Below are 20,072 nucleotides of genomic sequence, written 5' to 3' on the forward strand. Positions count from 1 at the left end.
AGATAATGTGCGAAACATATCAAAGCGTTGAAAGCGAAGAAAGAAACCAAGAAACTTAACAATATAACCACCAGCAATGTATAAGGAACTAAGAACACCAATAGCAACCACCAGATAGGTAATTTAATGGAATACAATACGAAAAACCTATAGTTAACGCAACTAGTTACAGACAATCCGCATAACTTAATAAGATAAACGTAAAATATGATATGGTTAATAGGCGCTTCTGTTCCTCAACTTAGGGTTAGTGATGTTAAGCGACCAAGGTCGTATAGATGCAGATACGGACGATTTTGCAGTAGCTCAGATCCAATAAGTCTATTAAAACCTGCCAGGAGACCGCTTGTCGAACCACTCAATAACATCCTTGATAGAACTGCACTGCAATTGAATAAGTAGATAGCCAGGGACTCTCTTTCAGCGCATCAAATGTGTTATGGTGAGGACAATACAATACAATACAGTACTCTCAATTTTAACCGTATAACCCAAAGTCGAAGCTCAACAGAAGAGTAAGCTCCCTGAAAGGTCAAAGGTCCCGTCTCTGCAAAACAAATCGTTGCTGTTTTTGGTGTAATTTATAAGTTGAAGATCCTTGAATTGTGATGATGTGAAATTTACAGTTAACATGCAAAACTAATCCCAGTTCAATGGGAACGAACAAATGTCTTTATATTATATGCTAATTGAAACTAACTATATACGAGTATAATAATGTATCTAAATACACAAACTACACACAACTGGAGGGATGAATCAGATAGGCGTATATTGTATCATATAACTATGTAAGCAGAGATTGTATTTTACATGCATTCTACAGGAAAGCTAAACCTTCCCCACAAAGCGGGATGTGCTTCTACTCCAAGATCCCCCAAATGAAATTGGGTCTATGTCCATGTTAATCATATCCCAGAAAAGAAGAGCTCTTACATAGATCATATTTCATATAGTCCGTATTTTAATAGTCCGTATTATAATATCACTCAGAACATTATTTTTAGTCACATTTCAACGCTGCTGGCAGCTTGAAAATTGAAAACTCCAGATAAAGACCATAATAACAAATAACTAAGTAAGTTTTATTTCCAAGAAATTATTCATCATAATAATATTATTTTATTTGGTCTTTCCGGCAGACTGCCCAAGTAAACTTTGGATAGTAATGGAGTATTAAAATCACAATTAAATTCCTTTTCTAGGGTATGACAAATTTCGGAATACCGAAGGCAAACATCTCTTCTAGTTTTGTGGAATGTTAATCGATAATGTATGTTCTTGGATGTGCTGAATATGTATATTTATCTTCAAAATTCATTGTAAATGTTAGATATGAAAAACAAAAAAAAAGAAAACAAAAGTAAAACCAAACTCAATTTTGTGTGTGTATGCCTGAAAATTAAATAAAATAAACTTAATCGAATTCTACAATTCAATTTGATATGACTTGATATGGTTCTGATTGCTAGGCAATCTGATCCTATAGTGCGGTTAATGTGGGTTACTGAGTATTGAAAAATATTAATTACCCTAGTTAATAGGTATATTCAGCAACTCATCTCCGTTTTTTGATGTTATCTAATATGGGGGCGGAGAGATTTGATAGAAGCTTCTAATAAAATGGAAAGGTTTTGTAATCTTCTTGAGATATGAAAAAATATTAAGTTCTCTTTCAAAGAGCTTTTTGTTTACCATATAAAAATAGCTTATAATGGTTAGTGTTGATTTGGATGTCTTTATAAGTGGTATAAAGATAAGAAAAAATGTTATTTGATGAATCTACATAACATTTGAATAGTGGCTTCTTTGGAGTCTGGCCAATATTTTTTTAACATTTATATATAAGTTTATGGGAATGCAGGCTTAATAAAATAAACGCAAACCTTATTTTCAGACCCATTTGATATGATTTTTGTGGAAATCTAATCTGCTTTCGTTGTTAGCTTATTCATGTTTTATTTTTAAATCACCAACCGTTTTAAAGAGATTACATATTAATGCATATATGTACATTAGAAAGAATAACAACGCAGAGCTAATTCTCTATCTGGGGCTTCCACATGACCGGCATATCCAACTCCTGGGATTCACCCAACTCCAGCATTAGAACTGCTCCATTTTTGGCCGTCTCTATGGCCAGGACCAAGTTCCTGGCGCAATCCTCCGCTTTTTGTCTCTTCACCTTGTTAAACATGGCCAGCATGGGTGTATCGTAAGTGAATGTAGTCTTATTACCAATATCCTCTAGGAGTCCAGTGTCCGTAAATCCCGGACATATGGTAATAAAGCCAACGCCAGAGTGAGCGTAGTAAATGGGGTTCTAAATATGGTTACAATAAATCTTGTTAATTAAAAATTTAAATTAACATCATTTACAAGTTTTAAAAAGGCGAGAAGTATTTGTAGATTATAGATTATATTAGATCTATTATATTTCACCCCCACATACTTACAGCCATGGCCCTGGTAAAAGTGGTAACTCCCGTCTTGGCCGCCGAGTAAATGGCCATTAGAGCAGTGGGTTCGAGTCCAGCCACCGATGATATATTCACTATGAGTCCACCCTTACCACCCTTGGCCTTGTCCATGTACTCCAGAGCGGTCAAAGTGCTGTTTATAACGCCAAGCTTTAATAAAATAAATATTTATAAAGGTTTTCAAATATTAACTATTCATTATTCCCTCACCAGATTAATTTGAATGGAAAGTTCGACCAGACGATCGTTCATCAGTCCACTGCCATTGACCACCACATCGAAGTGACCGAATCTCTCAGCGGTCGCCTTATAAGCCGCATCTATATCCGATTTCTGAGTGATGTCGACTTTTTGGTAGATGATATCCGTGTTGGGATTTTTGCTTTTCCAATCAGCCAAGAGCTCGCCATTCTCAGTCAAATCGAAAATGGCCAGAGCCTTATGATAAAATTGATTAGAGGTTTCGTTTGGTTTGGTAGATTGTTGGTCAACCCACCTTAATGGGCCGCTGGAGCAGTTCTTGCACACATTTCTGGCCTATGCCGCCGAATCCGCCAAGGTAAACCACATTTTTGCCGGCCAAGTCCATGCTGCAGTTTCGAAACTTATTTGCTCTGCTAGATTCCGTGCAATTCAGTCGGTGGCAAGTGATATACTAATCTTCGCCAGAATTCGAGCCCCTGTTCATACGATCTGAAAAGTGCTAACGACCCTGTCGCTATCGCTATGGCTCTCCGTTCACCAAACGGAGCTTTTTGGAACGTCTTACTCTCGCAGAGCACATAATGTTCTTCCAATTATTAATTCATAAGCTTAACAAGCGCTGCATTACGACCCATTAGTTAGATTTTGCCTTATTTCAATCATGTTTAATGCAGTATTTTTAACATAATATATAATATATCTTATACTCCTAAGCTAAAATTTTAAAATTTTTTTAATGCTCTATGAATTTGATTTTTGGAGCTTTATTATTATTAACTGTCAACTGACTTTATCTTAAAACACCACCACTGATATGAACTGCTAATTAGTTTACATTTGAGCAATGATAATAATTCAGATAACTGCGCATTTTCATAATAAAGATATCACGAACTGAGAGTTGTGATGAAGCTTCTATAAGTACTTAAAGATATTGTACGTTTTTACTTTATCAAAAAGAATTTATAATGAGTAACAGTTACTGGCAACCTTTTTGAAAAAAATTTAAATAGAGAGAAAGAGATTTTTAATAAAGCTTCTATAATTATTCAAGGAGGTTGGTTATTTTTTTACGATATCATAAAGATTTTATTCTGCGTAACACTTATAATTTTACAAACCTTTTTTTTTAAATAATATGGAAAATTTAGTCATTAAATTTTAAGTAACTTAATTTTTTGTAATTTTAGGGATAAATTGTACTAACAGATATTTATATTCATGAGATTACTCCCTATATGCACTTCATATATCTGTGTCAACTAGCGAACCATGAGTCAACTGAGACCATCTAGTAATTGAATATGGATGTTTATCCCATAAATGCGAACAAATCGACTTCCCCCATTTGTTTTCCGCCAAAATCCAGGTTGCGGTTGCCACATCCGTGGCGGCATAGATCTTTGGAAATGGAAATGTCGCCCAGTTGCGCAACCGATGGATCCGTGTCTCAATATTAAGTTCACTATTGCAACATCCGTGCGGTAGCAAACCAGAGGGCCCAATGGCAATCGACACCAATCGGATCGCGGTGGATCGACTTGCGGATTTCGAGGTCATTGTGCAGACTGGGTGGTGGGTGGCGCCTCGAGTTACCCACAGGTGGTATAAAACACCCATCGAAGAGCCACTGCAGCATCAGTTCCACAAGAGCAATCAGAAGAAGAGGATGCACTGCTTCACATGGACGATTCTGGCTGGCCTTTTGGCCCTAAGTTCAGCTGTTGGATTGCCTCAAAGGCCAAGTGGTGGCTACCAGGAGCAGGATACGGCCAGAGCCTTCTACTCCTACGGTTATAGTGATGACAATGCGGCCCGGGCTGAGTACTCCTCCAGAGATGGCACCTCCCGGGGATTCTACTCCTATGTGGATGCTGAAGGTAAACTGCAGACGGTACGTTATGAGGCCAATGGCGTTCAGGGCTTCAAGGCTGAGGCAAGTAACCAACCCCAAGCTCCCGTGGACGAGGGAAAGGCTCCGTTGCCAGTCTCCGACACGGAGGAAGTGCAACAGGCTCGACTGTCCCACCTGAATGCCCTGCGGGAGGCCAGGGAGAAGGCTTTAGCTGCCAGCTTGCGTGAGGAAGCGGACAGAAGGCAACAGCAGGAACAGAACAGGAACAACGGCGAGGATCAGCAGTCGGAGGAGCAAAGTCTAAGCGATGAGGACGCAGCGATCCTGGACAGAGTTCGAGCCGAGCTTTCAGCTATGCTGGCCGATCGCCAGCGATCGAGCAGTCTGCCCAGAAATCGGGAAGAAGAGGAACTACGACGGGACCAGAATATCCGGCAGGAGCTGAGACAAGATCTGAGGCAGGAACTGAGGCAAGATCAGCGAGAAGATCGACGACCAGATCAGCGAGAGGATCGTCGTCAAGATCAACGTGAAGAACGACGACAAGATCAGCGAGAGGATCGTCGTCAAGATCAACGAGAAGAGCGACGACAAGATGAACGAGATGAACGACTACAAGATCAACGAGAAGAGCGAAGACAAGATCAGCGAGATGATCGGCGACCAGAGCAGCGAGAGGATCAAGAGTCCCGTCAGGCTCAACGTCAAAATGAACGTCAGGATCAGTCCCGGAACCAGGATACCCTCCGAGAATTGAACAACAACCGGGAGAATGATCGTCAAAGCTCGAAGCTTCTTCAACTCCAGACCTCCTCCGATCGCGATGCCAATGATTCGCGTCTGCGCACCATCTACTCCTTGGCCGATCTCAGCTCCAGAAGTTATCTAAAACTCGGCGACTTGGCCAGTACTGAGAAACTGCTTGAGGATCGTTTGGACAACAGTGATCTCCGGGTGCCAATCAGTGCCTACTACACTCTGGTCTCCCCAAACACCAAGTACAGTGTGACCACGCCCACGGAGCTGAGAACCCTGCGACCAGTGGCCCTCAGTCGCAGTTTGTTGGTCAGCAAACGCAACTGAAGGACTGACGATACGGATCTTGGAGATGGATCAAAGCCGGCTAATGATCGTGAAGGATAATGGGGTGTAACTATGATGTGTTTCCTAAGAATAAATGCAAGACAGAGCACCATTGTGCCTAATTCAAATGTCGTCTTTATTTGCTATTTGTTGCGATGAAATGAGTTCAAGACTAACAAAATGAGTCCTTCGATTTTAACATACTTAAGTATACGGAAAAGTAGTTTCTTTCTTAATTGTACTGTATCTTTAAAACTTAAGAGAATTTTTTGTTGTTTTTTTTTCAATAATATTATTTATTTTTAGCAAATACGAGTAGTTTGAACAATAGGAACTTACAAAATGTGTATGATATCTATATATGCTTACAATATTATTATAACCATGTGTTCTTATTAAAAATCATTGCCTGAAACTACTTTAACAAAATCTTATATCATTAATTTTGTGAAATTCAAATATAATGACTGAATGAATATGGAAATAATGATCCTAATAAAAGCCTATTATAGCTTGTTTTCTGAGTACTAATTTCATTCAATTGAAATGTGATAAAATAATTAGTAAACAGCTAGAGCAATTTCTAAAATATCTAAGAAAAAGCATTCACTTAATTTCAAAGTCAACAGATTAATTTCAAGGATTAAAATGAAACTCAAGACAGATATTATACAATTTTCAATTTGCAATTTGCATCATTTATTGCTCAACAATTAACAGATTTTTTCGGAGAAGGCTCATCCCAAGATTAGGCCACTGGCAGGTAGTTCCTGGAGGGAACTTGCGCCTTGGCATTGCTGTGATAGTTGTAGACGAATCCTGTGGTGGGCTGATAGACATAAACGGGCTGGGAACGAACGGCGATGGGAGATGGAGGTGCTATCACCAGGACCTTCTTCTCGGCGAGCAATTGATTGCGCAGCTTCTCGGCTTCGAAACGCTTGAAGAATGCTACTTTAGCGGCAGCCACCTCGGGAGTATCCTGAACAGGCTGGGGACCAACGGAGGAGTCGCCGGCCAACCTCAACTTGGCCTGGTTATGGGCTTCCAGATGCTGGGCACGCAGGGCAGCCACCTCCGGGGTTTCCTGGTTGGCCTGCTGGTTGGGCAGACTGGAGGTCACATGGAAACCCTCGGCATCGGCCACATAGTCCACGGTCTGGGTCTCGCCATTGGCATCCACATGGGAGAAGGTGCCCCGGATGACGCCGTCCAGGGTGCGGGTTTCGTGCTTGGAGTACAGCGGAGCCATGTAGCCATAGGCATACTGACCATGCTCATCCTGGGTGTGATACTGACTGATCGTATCCGAACTGGGTGGGGCTCCATACTCTAAGGTCGGAGATCCGGCAGCCAAGGCGATGGTGGAGAAAATGAGGCAAAGATTGAGGAACTGCATCTTCTCAAGCGTGACTTAGTTTTATATAGGTTATTTGGGGATCTTTTTAAGGCGCTGCTAGTGTGGTGGACTAGTACTCGCTCTAGAGAACTCTGTGCTGGGATCGGTTGGGTATTCTGCCTTTTATAGGCGGCGCCTCCTGCCAAAAATTCACAATTTCGTGCGTTCTCAGGAAGGTCGTCTGGTTGGGTTTTTACTTTCATATTCCACCAGCCTGGATTATTGTTCCTTTTTCCTCTTCCTCTGCTTCCTCGCATTTTCGTACATAAATATTTTGTCGATTTCGATTTCAACAAGTTCAGCATAAATTTGAGCACAAAAGCCGCAATTTGTTTTCATCTGCGGCAGGGGCAGCAACACGAATGGCATCGCATCGTATCGTATTGTATCGTATTGTATCGTATCGGATGTGGACATGTTCGGAGACAACCAACAACGTTCCGCAATGCCACAACGCAAGAACTTAATCAGGCTACTTTTCAGTGGGTCTGGATGTGGACTGTGAGAAAATATATTCATATCATTCAGGTTTTTGTTTAACTATCTCATTTTTATAAAGGGGATTGAGAGCAAAAAATGCTACAGTATCCTTGCTTAAAACGTTGACTATTAATACATATTTTGTTTCACTGAAAGATATGTCAATTTTTTTTTCAAACAATATTAAAGAACAATCAAATATAATAATAAAATTCTTTAAAATAGTCCTTTAAAAAATTAAAATTTTTTTAGAAATTTTAAGTGTTTATTTAACATTCATTTCTCTCAGTGTAAGCCTGTGATCGTCGAAGAGGGGTCAAGGAACCGGGTTGGGCTATTCGATATGCCGTCTACCCGTTCCAGTTTCAGTTATTTCGGTTGTTGCCTTTGCGGTTGTTTATGCTGCTATTAAATTTAATTGAAATCAAAATTCGCCTTACATTTATGAAGAGTTTATGCTGTATGTTTGGTATGTGATAGGTTGGACTGGGCCAAAAGGTTGAGGTAGGACAGGGTCCGAGTGAGCGGGTTCCGGTCCTGGGGTTAAGCTGCCAAAGGGTTAAGTTCAACCAGATTTTTATCTTCATGTAAAATTAACTCGATGAAAATTATCTTTAACCCAAGATCCTAGTACTAACTTTAATAAATAATTAAAAAAAAAATATTATAAGCTGATCTAAGGAGGGATTTCCTTTCGGTTAATTTGAGTAGAACTCTTATTAAAGCTTTCAATATATTTAGGTTCCATAATAAATTCCCAAAGAAAATTCCATTGAAAACCCAAAGAAAACTCTCGAGACTGATTGACAATTTTTATTTTAAATTCGAAACTCTTGAATGATGAACCAAATCGGGTCAGGATGCTTGCCCTCCATCAGTAGTAGAAACCAGGGGTGTAGTACCGGGGAATGGTGTACCCGTAGACAGGAGCTGGAACGACCACGTGGTGGCTGCGGGCCACTGAAACCGGCACCTTGCCCAGCACCTGGTTGCGCACCGCTTCATCCTCGACGCGTTTCAGGTGAAGTGACTTGGCAGCAGCCACCTCCACGGTGTCACTCACGGGATGAGGCAGTTGGACATGGCCACCAGGTGATCCGGCCACGGATGCGCCGACAATGGAGTGCTCATGATGCTCCACTGGATGCTGGTGTCCCTCTGGCTGAGCACTTCGGCCGCTCTCCACCGGAGTGGGATGATGTGGCACCTCAACGGGATGTTGGCCAACAGGATGTGGGATTGCTGGATGTGATCCCACCACGGGATGCTCGACGGGATGTTGAACCGGAAGCGATGCACTCCTGGGACCAAATCCAAGCGACTCCTGGGGAACTATGGCCTTGGGCAGATTGGTGGCTGCCACATGGAAACCATCGGCATCGGCCACATATCTAACCGTTTGGTATTTTCCAGCCGCATCCTGGTAGCTGTAGCTACCCTGGGTGACTCCGTCCAGGGTGTGGGTCTCCTGTTTGCTGGACAAAGGTTCCGAATAGCCATACGAGTACTGACCCAACTGATCCTTGGCGATATACTGCCGCTGGGTGGGCGTAAACACGGCAGATCCCTCGGCGGTGTATACGTAGGGATAGTACAAGGCCAGACCGTGGGCCAAACTCAGGCTGCCTAATAACAGAAGATACTTCATGGCGATGAGAGATTCCTGCAGGTGATTCCTGTTCTTAAGTTCACTGGTAACTGTTGGTTCTGAGCCTCAGTCTTCATCCTTTTATACTCAGGTTCTTGGGCGAGTTCTAGATTCTAGGTCTGGTTTAGGCTGAGGTTCTTGGCGTCCAGCTCCTGCTGAAGAATAGTGATTCTCGTACACTTGGAAAAACAAGAATAAGAAATTTAGCAAGCACCAAAAAAATTGAAACAATATTCCAGTCTATCCATCTAAGTTTAGGACATGTAAACCGTTTTTTCATTAAAATTGGAATAGAAGAATTATTAATAAAATCATTACAGATATTTTTAAGATAAATAAATTAAAAATTAAAATTTTTATATATTTTTAAAGAACCGTACAAAGTTTAATAGTGCTTATACTTTTTTAAGGTTGAAAAAACTTATTTTATTTTTGCTAACATAATTAATTGATTAACTTATAATAATATTTCCCATAAGTGATGTATTTAAACTATTAATTTGTGCTGATACTTAATGTAATTTTAAAGTTTTCTCCAAATGTATCCATCAGATGCACTTCAATGCAAACGAGTCGATCGCGTTGTCTTGTCCACTTGTGTCGTTAACGGACATTGCAGCTCCGCCCTTCACTCCCCCTTTTTGGGGATCGCCTCCTCGGGAAGGCGGTGTCAATTTGGTTTAATTGTGGCCAAGGCTGGAGTGGGCTCAAATGAGGGAGGCCGATGCAGATGGAGATGCAGAGGCGGAGGCAGCTCCTCCGCTCGAGGAGCAATCGCTGCCTGGCATCTCCATCTCCATTTCCATCTGCATCTGCAACCGAATCAAGGGCCTTGGCTGGGTGGACCATCAAGGCCAAAGACCGCATCCAGCCCAGCGTGTAATTGATATGCAATTGTTGTTGCTGCCAGGGCATTGTGGCATCTCAGCCTCCCTTTTTGTCCGAACATTGCAACGGGGCCACGACAACAACGGCAACAACTGTGGCAACAACCGACGACGACAGCAACGGCATCTCAAGGTGAGTGAAGGCCAAGGGCCACATTTGGCCACAACTTGGACACGGGAGTCATGCGCCCCAGTGGCGGGCAGAAAAGGGGGTTTTTTAGGAACTTATAATCCTACCAAATTGGAACAACACTAATCTCTTAATTTAATTGTAATTTTTTGTATCATATTTCACAAATTTTATAATCCTAAAAGTATTCAGTACCAAAAATATCAAATTATTTTGTAAAAATAATATCTATACCATTTTGGAAAATATTTGAATTGGATCTGTTATAAGACATTTACCATTTTAAGGACTATTATCTATTTACTCAAAGAATATCTTATTTGTGAATGTGCTGTTGGAGTTTTTAAATAATTAATAATACAATGTAGATACACCTTATTACTAAAAGGTACTAAAAAAACCCCCCTAAAAATATGCCTTGCACCCACCCATGGGGCTTCTGCAGCTGCATTGGTATCTCCTGTTCCTCCTTCGCTGGGGTTTTATTTTTAGCATCGGCTTTATCGGATGCCGCAGATCGGTGGTGCTTAAACTTCGCTCCCGATTAGGAGGAGGGACAGCTGCAAGAACCGCATTGGCCTTGACGGCCCGGCTGATAAGTGCGTTTTAATGTTAGCCCCGTTGGCACTTAGTTTCAATCAAAGCCCAATTCTCGCCATTCCTGCCAGCCTTAATGATCTCGTTAGTTCTGGGCTGGAATTGAAAATGGATTGGCAATCTGGTCTGGTTTACCTGATGCCATTCCTATTCCTCGTTCCTCACGGCGTGGGCTGTTGTGCACTGATTTGTGAACCATCATCGGGTCTTTGGACTGCCTCTCACTTCGTGGCTAATTAGAGGTGCACTAAAGATAGGCCAGGTGGCAAGACTCTTGTTCGTATTTATCAGGCCTTGGTGGACTCTGTTTTTGTGTCCTTGAAAGAGAGTTTAATGAGCAGGGGCTACAATTTATTGGATCTCTTTTTAAATTTGGAATGCATTTCAAGTAGATGGTTAAATAATGGATACAAGAAATGTATTTTCCATGGCATATAATATATAAACGTAGTTTAACAATAAACAAAGACCACCTTACATATAACTAATTTGTTGATAATCAAGTTGTTTTAAATTTGTGTCTTAAAAATCGAACATAACTTGGATTTTTAGTGCTTTTGTGACTGATAATTTCAGAAAATTCAATTTCCTTTGGCTACATTATAAATACCTTAATGAATTTTTACTAATACCCTAAATATAATCTTTCGTCAGTCTTTTTAAAGTGGTTTTTAATAACCAGGCATAGTTTTAAAAATGTAAAGTTACTTTGTGCATAATTTTGGAACTTAAATAAAAGTCTCCTGAGGGTACTAGAGTTCTGTTGGCCAAGTTAGTCTTTCGTTCACTTCGTATTTTGTTTTTGGGCCAGGGCTATGACTTCATCGTGTTGGCCACGAAACTAACCAAATAGTTCTGACAGTCAGTTCCCATAAATCAATGTCAAAGTTTTTTTTTCGTTCATTTAAGGTTTGTTTAGGGCTTTGGGCTGGGGATTTTGTTAAATAATTTTATTGTGTGCGAAGCAATTTCCTTATGATTTCCTTTTGACTTTTACTTTTTCCTGATTGCCCAAAATAGAGGAGTTCAAAAAACCCATTTACCAAGTAGGGCGATCACCAAATCTTAATCGCTTGAAATACAAAAACTCATTTGCATACCTTGGCATGAGCTCACTGGTTAGTAAGGCCCTAGTCACACCCCAAAAACACCACCCAGTAACCCCTCCCCAAAGACCCCCCTCATTATTCCAATTGTCTGGCACTTGTTGTGCGTGTTTTTGTCAAAAATTTCACGCATCGTTTTCTGCTTTTGGCGGCGGACACATACAAATTGACTGTTTTACAACCTCAGACTATATAGCGAACCCCTCCCCCTTCTACTATATAAATTCAGGAAAAGCTTTAAGCTTTTTCTTCCAGAACTACACTCACAACAAACCAAATTTCGAGTGGAACTTGTTGGTTTGATAAGACTTTGGGGCCTAACGTCACTTTTGTTATTCTGAGTTGTTTGTGGGTCTCGTTTTTTTTTCTTTTTGATAAATGGCTTGGTCGTGTGGCTTTCGCTGTTAGTTTCGGTGAATAAAATTTTGCGAAATGAAGTCATCGCTTGAAAAACATTTTAGGGGTCAGTATAAGTGTGTATAAAATCAAATCTTTTTCTTTATCACATTCAGAAAGTTAGGAATTTATGTTTGCTGATGGTTTGTTTTGCCGTCTTTCGTTTTGATAAAATGTTGTAGAGGATTTTCTGGCCTTTTGTTGCTTCTATTTCACTCAACGAAAGCTCACTCAAAACAAAAATATCACTCATACGCCGCTTGGGCCTTTGCTAGCCAGTGGCTGCGCATTTGTCCAAACAGTTGAGTTTCGACATCGCCAGCATTCGCGCGCTTGCCTTAAAGTAGTTGGAAAATATCCAAGGAATACTAGAAATAATTTTTGGAGATTTATTCAAGAGTTTTGGTACATTTTTAAAAACAAATGTAAGTTAAAAGGTTTTAAGAAATATTAGAAAGATACTTGTTTTTTAATTCTAAAGTGTTGGTGTATCCTGGACCTTTAAAAAGATAAAAACCAAGGTTATTTTCCTAGTCTACAGAAAAGGCAGCTTAGGATTTCAAGAGCAGATTCTGACCCAGTTACCGCCAATCGCTTTCCCCTTTTCTATTGTTCCTGGGACATTGTTTTCAATTTCCGTTTGGAGGCCTGGTTTTAGGCGCAGTTTCCCCGCTTCCGTGTGTATATATGCGTGTGTTTAAATCATCAGTCTGAAATTGAAGAACCCCCAGCCCCCAGAAACCCCTTCTCCAAACTGGCGCTTGCGCGTTTCCCAGCTCCCAGTGATGTCATCTGGGCTAGTGGTGATGTAGGAATATATTACATACACATATTATGCCTAGAGCATAAGTCCCCTAAGTCAATGATTCCTCTATTGCGTTGCGTGCTGTATCAAAATCCCCTTTGCTTCCTGTTTCGGCACCCCACAAAAAATTTCATTTTAATTTATGCATTCAGTACGAGGCGCTAAAATTTCAGAATGTTTATATACACACGTAAACTCATATCTGGTGCAGTATTTCATGTTTCTCCCCCCCACCGATGTTTTATTTATAAATATACATCGAGATGACCCAATTTTCCCTTCATCATCTATTTGTTCTTCAGTCCACTTGAGGTAGGTTGGGCTTACAATTACGACCTCCCACTCGCCTCCTCTCCAGGAAGTCCATTCTCTTCTACACATGGCTATCTATAACCCATTCATATTCCTATTCAAATTCTGACCATAAATATTCCCAATTAACTTTTACCATTTTGGTTAAAAACTAATTAAAATGTTGGCAACGAATTCGCAATGCTCGACTGGAGCTGGATGAGAACTTGTTCCCCTGATCAGAAATACAGAGAAAGAAACCAAAACAGAGATGGGAAATGAGAAGAAGCGAATTATTTATGGTCTGACAGCCAAAGCGGATTATTTCTGATTTAGACTATCCACACTCCCCATCAGACTGCCTGATTTTCTGCGGTCTTGTTCGCGAGGGGTATCTTAGCTTTGCGTTGTCAAAGAATATTAAAAATGAGTGTACTTAATATGTAGAATCCAAATTTGTTCAACACATCCTGTGTAGTTATTATCTTGGTAAAATCTTAAGATTGATGTTTCCGGTTTCGATTTTCATAATTTATTGCATCCGTTTTGTTTTTAAATGGATAATAAATTCTAAACTTGTTAATATGAATCACATGTTCTAGAAAGAAATTTTTTTTTAATGCCTATCAGTACATTTCCTAATTTAAATACAAAACGAAAAATAGAAAAATTATAGTTTTAGAAGGAAAGAACTTTTTAAAATACCAAAAGGTTACAATATTTATACCTCCATATAGCGCATTCCTCCGTCGTTTTGCTTAAGTTTTTAAAAATCTTTAAGCTCTTCTTGCATATTCCAACTTCTTTTGTCGTGTAGTTTGTCAACTTTTCTTGTTTCCCAGTATTTATGGGTTCCAATTACAAGTAAGGGCGGAGTAAAGGGTTCCATTAGTCTTCTCCGGGGACGGGTCCGGTAATTTGTTTCGTCTTGAGCGGAGTTCAAGTTCAATAACCCTGGTCTTGGACCATTGGGATGATTAATGACAGGCGGTCTTAAGATGCATGCAATGCTCTCAATTAACCAGTTGGTTTGAATACATGATTTCGATGGATTATCTGGGGAATATGGGCTATGAAATTGCCTCACCCCAGAGCTATTTAAAGCTGATCCCAAAGCAGCGTAATCAAGAGCCGGCGTAATGAGGCGATGACATAAGCAGTGACTCGACTCACTCATTTTTCGATTTGGGTTGCGAATGGGGCTTGGGGTTGGTATATAGATACAGTATTTGACATGCTCGGCGGCCTGCATCAAGGTCATGGCGATTGGTGCATACCCATACCCACAACCCCTTCCATTTCGATTTGTTAACATCTGTCCAGGCACAAGCCACAGCATCATAACTCACGGATAGAGGACTCCAAACTGGTTGCGGTCCCAATCTTATCGCCCCCTTAAATGGTTCCCCAAACAGCTTCCATCTCTCCTGGGGCTTTAACTTCCAGCCTTAAGTGGTGCGTAATTAATGGCCCCGCCAATAAATGCTCACGTTTTATTTACTGTTTATGGAAGGATGAGGATTCGGTTGCTCTGCCATACAATACCTTTTCAACTTCGTGTTGGGTAGCCTGTAAACACGGGGACAATTTATGCTACAAGCAATTTTAAAACTAAATTATCATCCTAATTTATGCCACGTACGATGGTTAACAAATTAAGTAAGGTATTTTTGGGAATGGGTAGGAAACTTAAGATAAATAAATAAAATACTTTTTTTGGAAGTGTGGTAAATGTTTATTTTTTAAAATCCCTCGTCTTTACTAAAGTATGCTTTAACCATATTATTATTGACTTTTATTATTATAATTAATTTTTGGTTGTTAGAGTAAAGAATTTGTTAGTTTTTAAGTCCAGAGTCGTGATTTATGTTAAACCTAAAGCAATGTTCCCCTAACCAATTTAAAGTTATGGTAACTGTATGTTAAAGACTTATCATAATAGATCTCGCAAGCTACCGCTAAGTTCTGACCCCTTAGAGAAACCTAGGTGAGTCAAACCTGTTGGCTATTTGCTTTTGTTTATTTGGGTTTTACAAAAAGACGATAATTGGCTTCATTAGGGGACGGGGAACCAAACAGATGACGCCATTTCGTTATTAGATCTCTCCCAAATTTTCATTTGCTTTGTTTGCCTCTCAAAAATCATCTGATAGAGCTTCGGGTGGGTATAGCTGTGTTATTGTCCAGTATAAACTCTGATAGCATTGCTAAAGGGAATTGAGTAAAATACAGATAAGCTTCTCGTAGAGCTACGTATGGGGATAGAACCTGGTTAGTTGAGAAAGACAGACAAGACCCACCACAATGTTGGTGAGCGTTGTGGCCCACAGGTGAGCAAATGCGTAGGTGATTTAATGCTTAGGAAATATTGCGTGATGGCAGGGACCACAACAAAGTTGTAAATGGAAAACTGACCTATCAGGCTATGCATAATATCAACATTTAATGACCCTTATTTCAACCAAGCAAATGGAGAAGTTTTGGTCATTGTATAATTGCGTATTGAGTATTGAAAGTCTTAAGAGTCTCTAATAATATTTCTTCAAAAATGGTGGATAAACTAAATCCTTTTTAACTGGGAATCTATAACACCTATATTAATGACCTCAAAATATTTAATAGATCCATCATGTCCGAGGCAGCAGCAGCTAATGGAAGCCCCTCTCCAGCTCCCACCCCTGAGGTCCCCGCGGCCGAGTTGGCCCAATTGGCTCTGGAGGATGAGCCCAAGGTTAGCTTCTCGGATCAGTTCAAGGCCTTCTCCAAGTTCGGGGACTGCAAGTCCGATGGCAAGCTGATCACGCTCTCGCAGAGTGACAAGTGGATGAAGCAGGCCAAGGTTATCGACAAGAAGATCACCACCACGGATACGGGCATCCACTTCAAGAAGTTCAAGGCCATGAAGATCTCACTCAGCGACTACAACAAATTCCTGGAGGATCTGGCCAAGACGAAAAAGGTGGAGCTGTCGGAGATCAAGCAGAAGTTGGCAGGCTGTGGAGCTCCAGGAGTTCTTTCCGTTTCGGTGGGTTATTAAAATCTAAATTAAAAAAGAAACGAATTTAAAGTCAGTTCTAAATGCTGCAGATTCCATTAAGTCTTATCCAAGTATGTCTAAATTCTTAATAACAAGTATTTAAATGTTATTTGTGTTATGTTACAAACATATATGGGAAAGAGAGAGGACCGTGTTCGAACACCGCCCCTAGCCATTTTTTTATTCAAATGAATTTTTTCAGTTTAAATGCTTATTGATCAAAATATGTAGTCATCAAATTATATATAATTTTCTTTTTTCTTATTTATGGGACCCAAACTAATTTTTGTTTCAATTTTGTTTTAGGCTGGAAAGGCAGCAGCTGCTGTGGATCGACTCACGGATACCAGCAAGTACACTGGTTCCCACAAGGAACGCTTCGATGCCACCGGAAAGGGCAAGGGTATCGCCGGCAGACGGAATGTTGTCGATGGATCCGGCTATGTGAGTGGTTACCAGCACAAGGACACCTACGATAACGCCCACTAAATGGGGAATCCAACGTTTACGTCCGCCCACCCTATCTTAAATCTGTCTTTCTAACTTTTGTGTTTCCTTAGTTAATGTCTCCCATTTCGTTTGGTAGCTGCAATAATTTATCTTTGTGTACATAATCTAAGTTTGTGATAATTTAAGTGCTTACAAATAAATTGATATATTTTGATTTCGTTTTTGAGTTCTATTATTATGGTTTTCTTGCGTTCTCCTTCGATACGTAAAACTCTGAAGCGGCCCAAAAAAGTTCAAAAGCAAATCCCAATCAAATTTATATATATTTCATGGTACTCGAATCCATGTTTGCTAGTCCTAAGATAAGAGATAAACTTTTAATATTGCAATTTGTGAACGAAATTTAAATATCATATATAGAAACCAAAGATATACGACATACATATGTTATGTTCTCATAAGAATTTTGCTTGAATAAAAGAATTTAAAAATATTTATATTGATATCTTTTTTATTGGATAGAAATCACTATATGGAAGGATTTTACTTCCATCTTTTATTAATATCCCGAGTTCGTAAAGTATTTTAGAAGTGTCCCATTGAATGCTGAGAAGATCTCATTGGAAGAATGTTATTAAGAGATCATTGCTTTATCTCTGGAATGACATTATCATTGATGCAAAGCTGACATCGCGAAAACCAGAGCGGTGTGAAGCAGATTGAACGCTAGAGCGACCAGAAGACGATGGAAATCGATATGGCGGCATGAGCTTGCATAATCCTAACCCAGAGCAAGTGGAAAACTAGCTATTGATTGCAGCCGATCCAAAGTCACTCAAAGATATATCATATAACCCTCGGATAATAACTATAAAAGCTACGAACAATGCTATTACAAGTCAGCAGTGCAACTGAGGAGCTCTGAGCTTGATGAAGCCCCAAGGAATACACCCGACTACTACAAATATCAGCCAGACCAAGATGTCCTTTCGCGGCAAGAATGCAGTGGTGACCGGCGGAGCTGGAGGAATCGGTCTGCAGGTGTCCAAGCAGCTCCTGGCCGCCGGAGCAGCGGTGGGTTATATAAACAGCTCTGTATAAAGTTATATCTATAAACTTCGTTTCCCAGAAGGTGGCCATCATCGATCTACAGGATAACCTGGAGGAATTTGTGAAACTTCGCGCCGCTCATCCCACGCAGAGCGTGATGATCGTCAAGATGGATGTGGCCAACAAGAAGGGTGTGGAAGCCACTTACGAGGAGATTGCCAAGACCTTCGGCAACATCGATATTGTGGTCAATGTGGCTGGCATTTTCAATGACAAGGATGTGCAAAGGACCCTGCTGGTGAATCTCGGTGGCATCATCAACTCAACGCTGAGCGCCCTGCCCTACATGGGAAAGGATAATGGCGGCAAGGGCGGCATCGTGGTCAACATGAGCTCGGTGGTGGGTCTGGATCCGATGTTCATCATTCCCGTTTACGGAGCCACCAAGGCGGGCATCATCAACTTCACTCGCTGCTTGGCGGTAACAAGAGTCATTTTGTTATTTGTCGAATCCAGATTTATAATAAGCTTCCTCTCTCCTCCAGAATGAAAAGTATTATCAGCGATCTGGCATCAAGTTTGTTACTGTCTGTCCTGGAGCTACGATGACGGATATGTTTACCAACTTTACGGAAAAGATTATCTTTCCGGAGACCAGTGACGAGACCTATAGGATCCTGGATAGGTTGAACAAGCAGAGTGCCGCTGATGTCTCTCGCTGCATTTTGAATGTGCTTGAGAAGGATAAGAACGGAGCTGTCTATGTCATCGAGGGCAAGCGCGTGTTTCCGTTGGAAATGAAGCCCCAGTGGACGGGCAAGGAGCAGGCCCTATAAGCGGGGATAGTTCCCCATATCCTAAACACACACTATACAAATCTGAACATGGAAATTAGTTATTTAATAAACAAACGTAGCACATTTAGAAGTCCTTTTTGTGATTAATCCTCCCGCCAGCTGACCAGCACCTCGTCTGTTCGGAATCGCTGGGTCACAAAGGCCTCTTCCAGGGGCATTCTGGTGCCAGAGCGGAACATCTCTGCACCGGCATGGGCAATCATCAGCCCGTTATCTATGCAGTAACGTTCATCGGTGGCAAAGAGTTTGCCGCCACGCTCCTCGCACATAATACGCATCATCTCCTGAAGCCGCTCATTGCAACCCACGCCTCCGACTATAAGGACCTGCGGAAAGGAGGCGATTAGCTACAGGTGCAAATAAAGGAGAGTGTTTTTAGCCCACCTCATTGGAGCCACAATGGGCCATGGCGCGCTCTGTGATCTCCACCAGCATGGCGAAGATAGTCTCCTGCAGCGAGTAGCAAAGATCGGCTTGGCAATAGTTAGTTATCTCTTCCTCCTGTGGCTTCTTTCTCTTATTTTGCCTCCTGCCCGGCTCAGCCAGATCCTCGATGTAAGATAAAATCCCCGAGAAGCTCACATCCATGCCTTTGACGACATAGGGTAGTTTAATATATCGACTGCTCAGCTTGGCCAGCTGCTCTATGTTGTAGCCCGGACTGGGATCGTTGGACAGCTTGATGATGCGGGCAAATCGATCTAGACAATTGCCCACGGCAATGTCTATGGTTTCGCCAAAGATGCGATACCGCTGATTGGAGTAGGCAATCACCTGGGTATTTCCGCCGCTTACATAGAGGACAATGGGATTCTGGGCGCCGGTAATAAGGCGACCCATCTCGATGTGGCCGATGCAGTGATTCACGCCGAGGAGGGGAATGTCCCACAAAAGCGACAATGTGCGGGCCACAATTGCTCCGACCAGCAGAGGAGGAGCCATTCCTGGGCCTTTTGTATAGCAAATAACATCTAGATCCTTGGGTTCTAGCTGTGCCTCCTTTAAACTGGCCTTGACCAAGACCAGGATGGCTTCCCTGTGATGTTTGGCCGTCTCCTTGGGCAGGAAACCTGTTGAATAGGTCATTAGATGAAATCTCTAAAAAGCCGGTTGCTAAGATTCCCCAAAATACCTTCTCCTGGTGGGGTTATGTACGTCCTTCGCACATTGGCCAGTACTTCACCATCCCGAATTATGCCAATGCCAATTTTATTGGCACTGCCTTCAATGCCCAAAGCGCAAACCATAATTAAAATGTGTTAAAAGTATAAAAATAATTTTGTAAACAAACACCAGTGTGCCCCTTGTTGCTTAATA

The 20,072-nt window shown here is 41.2% G+C and overlaps 7 protein-coding genes across 8 annotated transcripts; 3 read left to right on the top strand and 4 right to left on the bottom strand.

The window, feature by feature from the left end:
- Positions 1-1,934: 1,934 nt before the first annotated feature.
- On the bottom strand, positions 1,935-3,137 carry LOC119552753 (alcohol dehydrogenase 1). The gene is made up of 4 exons (XM_037862541.1): positions 2,977-3,137; positions 2,691-2,918; positions 2,457-2,630; positions 1,935-2,323 (listed from the first exon to the last, which is right to left on the bottom strand). Exons 1-4 carry the CDS (start codon positions 3,067-3,069, stop codon positions 2,039-2,041), a joined length of 780 nt encoding a protein of 259 aa, XP_037718469.1. The 5' UTR covers positions 3,070-3,137; the 3' UTR covers positions 1,935-2,038.
- Positions 3,138-4,313: 1,176 nt separating this feature from the next.
- On the top strand, positions 4,314-5,744 carry LOC119553227 (vicilin-like seed storage protein At2g18540). The gene has a single exon (XM_037863495.1). The coding sequence runs from the start codon at positions 4,354-4,356 to the stop codon at positions 5,620-5,622; it is 1,269 nt and encodes a 422-aa protein (XP_037719423.1). The 5' UTR covers positions 4,314-4,353; the 3' UTR covers positions 5,623-5,744.
- A 626-nt stretch (positions 5,745-6,370) lies between these two features.
- On the bottom strand, positions 6,371-7,021 carry LOC119555317 (cuticle protein 6). The gene has a single exon (XM_037866641.1). The coding sequence runs from the start codon at positions 7,019-7,021 to the stop codon at positions 6,371-6,373; it is 651 nt and encodes a 216-aa protein (XP_037722569.1).
- A 1,354-nt stretch (positions 7,022-8,375) lies between these two features.
- LOC119555119 lies at positions 8,376-9,149 on the bottom strand. The gene has a single exon (XM_037866344.1). It carries the CDS (start codon positions 9,147-9,149, stop codon positions 8,376-8,378), a length of 774 nt encoding a protein of 257 aa, XP_037722272.1.
- A 3,404-nt stretch (positions 9,150-12,553) lies between these two features.
- LOC119552683 (tubulin polymerization-promoting protein homolog) lies at positions 12,554-17,069 on the top strand. Its single transcript, XM_037862403.1, has 3 exons — positions 12,554-12,690; positions 15,984-16,386; positions 16,705-17,069. The coding sequence occupies exons 2-3, from the start codon at positions 15,991-15,993 to the stop codon at positions 16,885-16,887; spliced, it is 579 nt and encodes a 192-aa protein (XP_037718331.1). The 5' UTR covers positions 12,554-12,690; positions 15,984-15,990; the 3' UTR covers positions 16,888-17,069.
- A 671-nt stretch (positions 17,070-17,740) lies between these two features.
- Positions 17,741-18,825, top strand: LOC119552682 (fat body protein 2). Of its 2 annotated transcripts, none has more exons than XM_037862400.1 (3): positions 17,741-17,922; positions 17,978-18,379; positions 18,444-18,825. In XM_037862400.1, the coding sequence occupies exons 1-3, from the start codon at positions 17,779-17,781 to the stop codon at positions 18,732-18,734; spliced, it is 837 nt and encodes a 278-aa protein (XP_037718328.1). In that variant the 5' UTR covers positions 17,741-17,778; the 3' UTR covers positions 18,735-18,825. The 2 variants fall into 2 exon arrangements, with proteins under 2 accessions (XP_037718328.1, XP_037718329.1); XM_037862401.1 differs by having other exon boundaries at positions 17,981-18,379.
- Positions 18,773-20,061, bottom strand: LOC119552681 (probable tRNA N6-adenosine threonylcarbamoyltransferase). Its single transcript, XM_037862399.1, has 3 exons — positions 19,888-20,061; positions 19,140-19,825; positions 18,773-19,081 (listed from the first exon to the last, which is right to left on the bottom strand). The coding sequence occupies exons 1-3, from the start codon at positions 20,000-20,002 to the stop codon at positions 18,839-18,841; spliced, it is 1,044 nt and encodes a 347-aa protein (XP_037718327.1). The 5' UTR covers positions 20,003-20,061; the 3' UTR covers positions 18,773-18,838.
- Positions 20,062-20,072: the final 11 nt, after the last annotated feature.

The sequence above is a fragment of the Drosophila subpulchrella genome, chromosome 3L, assembly GCF_014743375.2.
Source record: "Drosophila subpulchrella strain 33 F10 #4 breed RU33 chromosome 3L, RU_Dsub_v1.1 Primary Assembly, whole genome shotgun sequence".
Classification (NCBI taxonomy): Eukaryota; Metazoa; Arthropoda; class Insecta; order Diptera; family Drosophilidae; genus Drosophila; species Drosophila subpulchrella.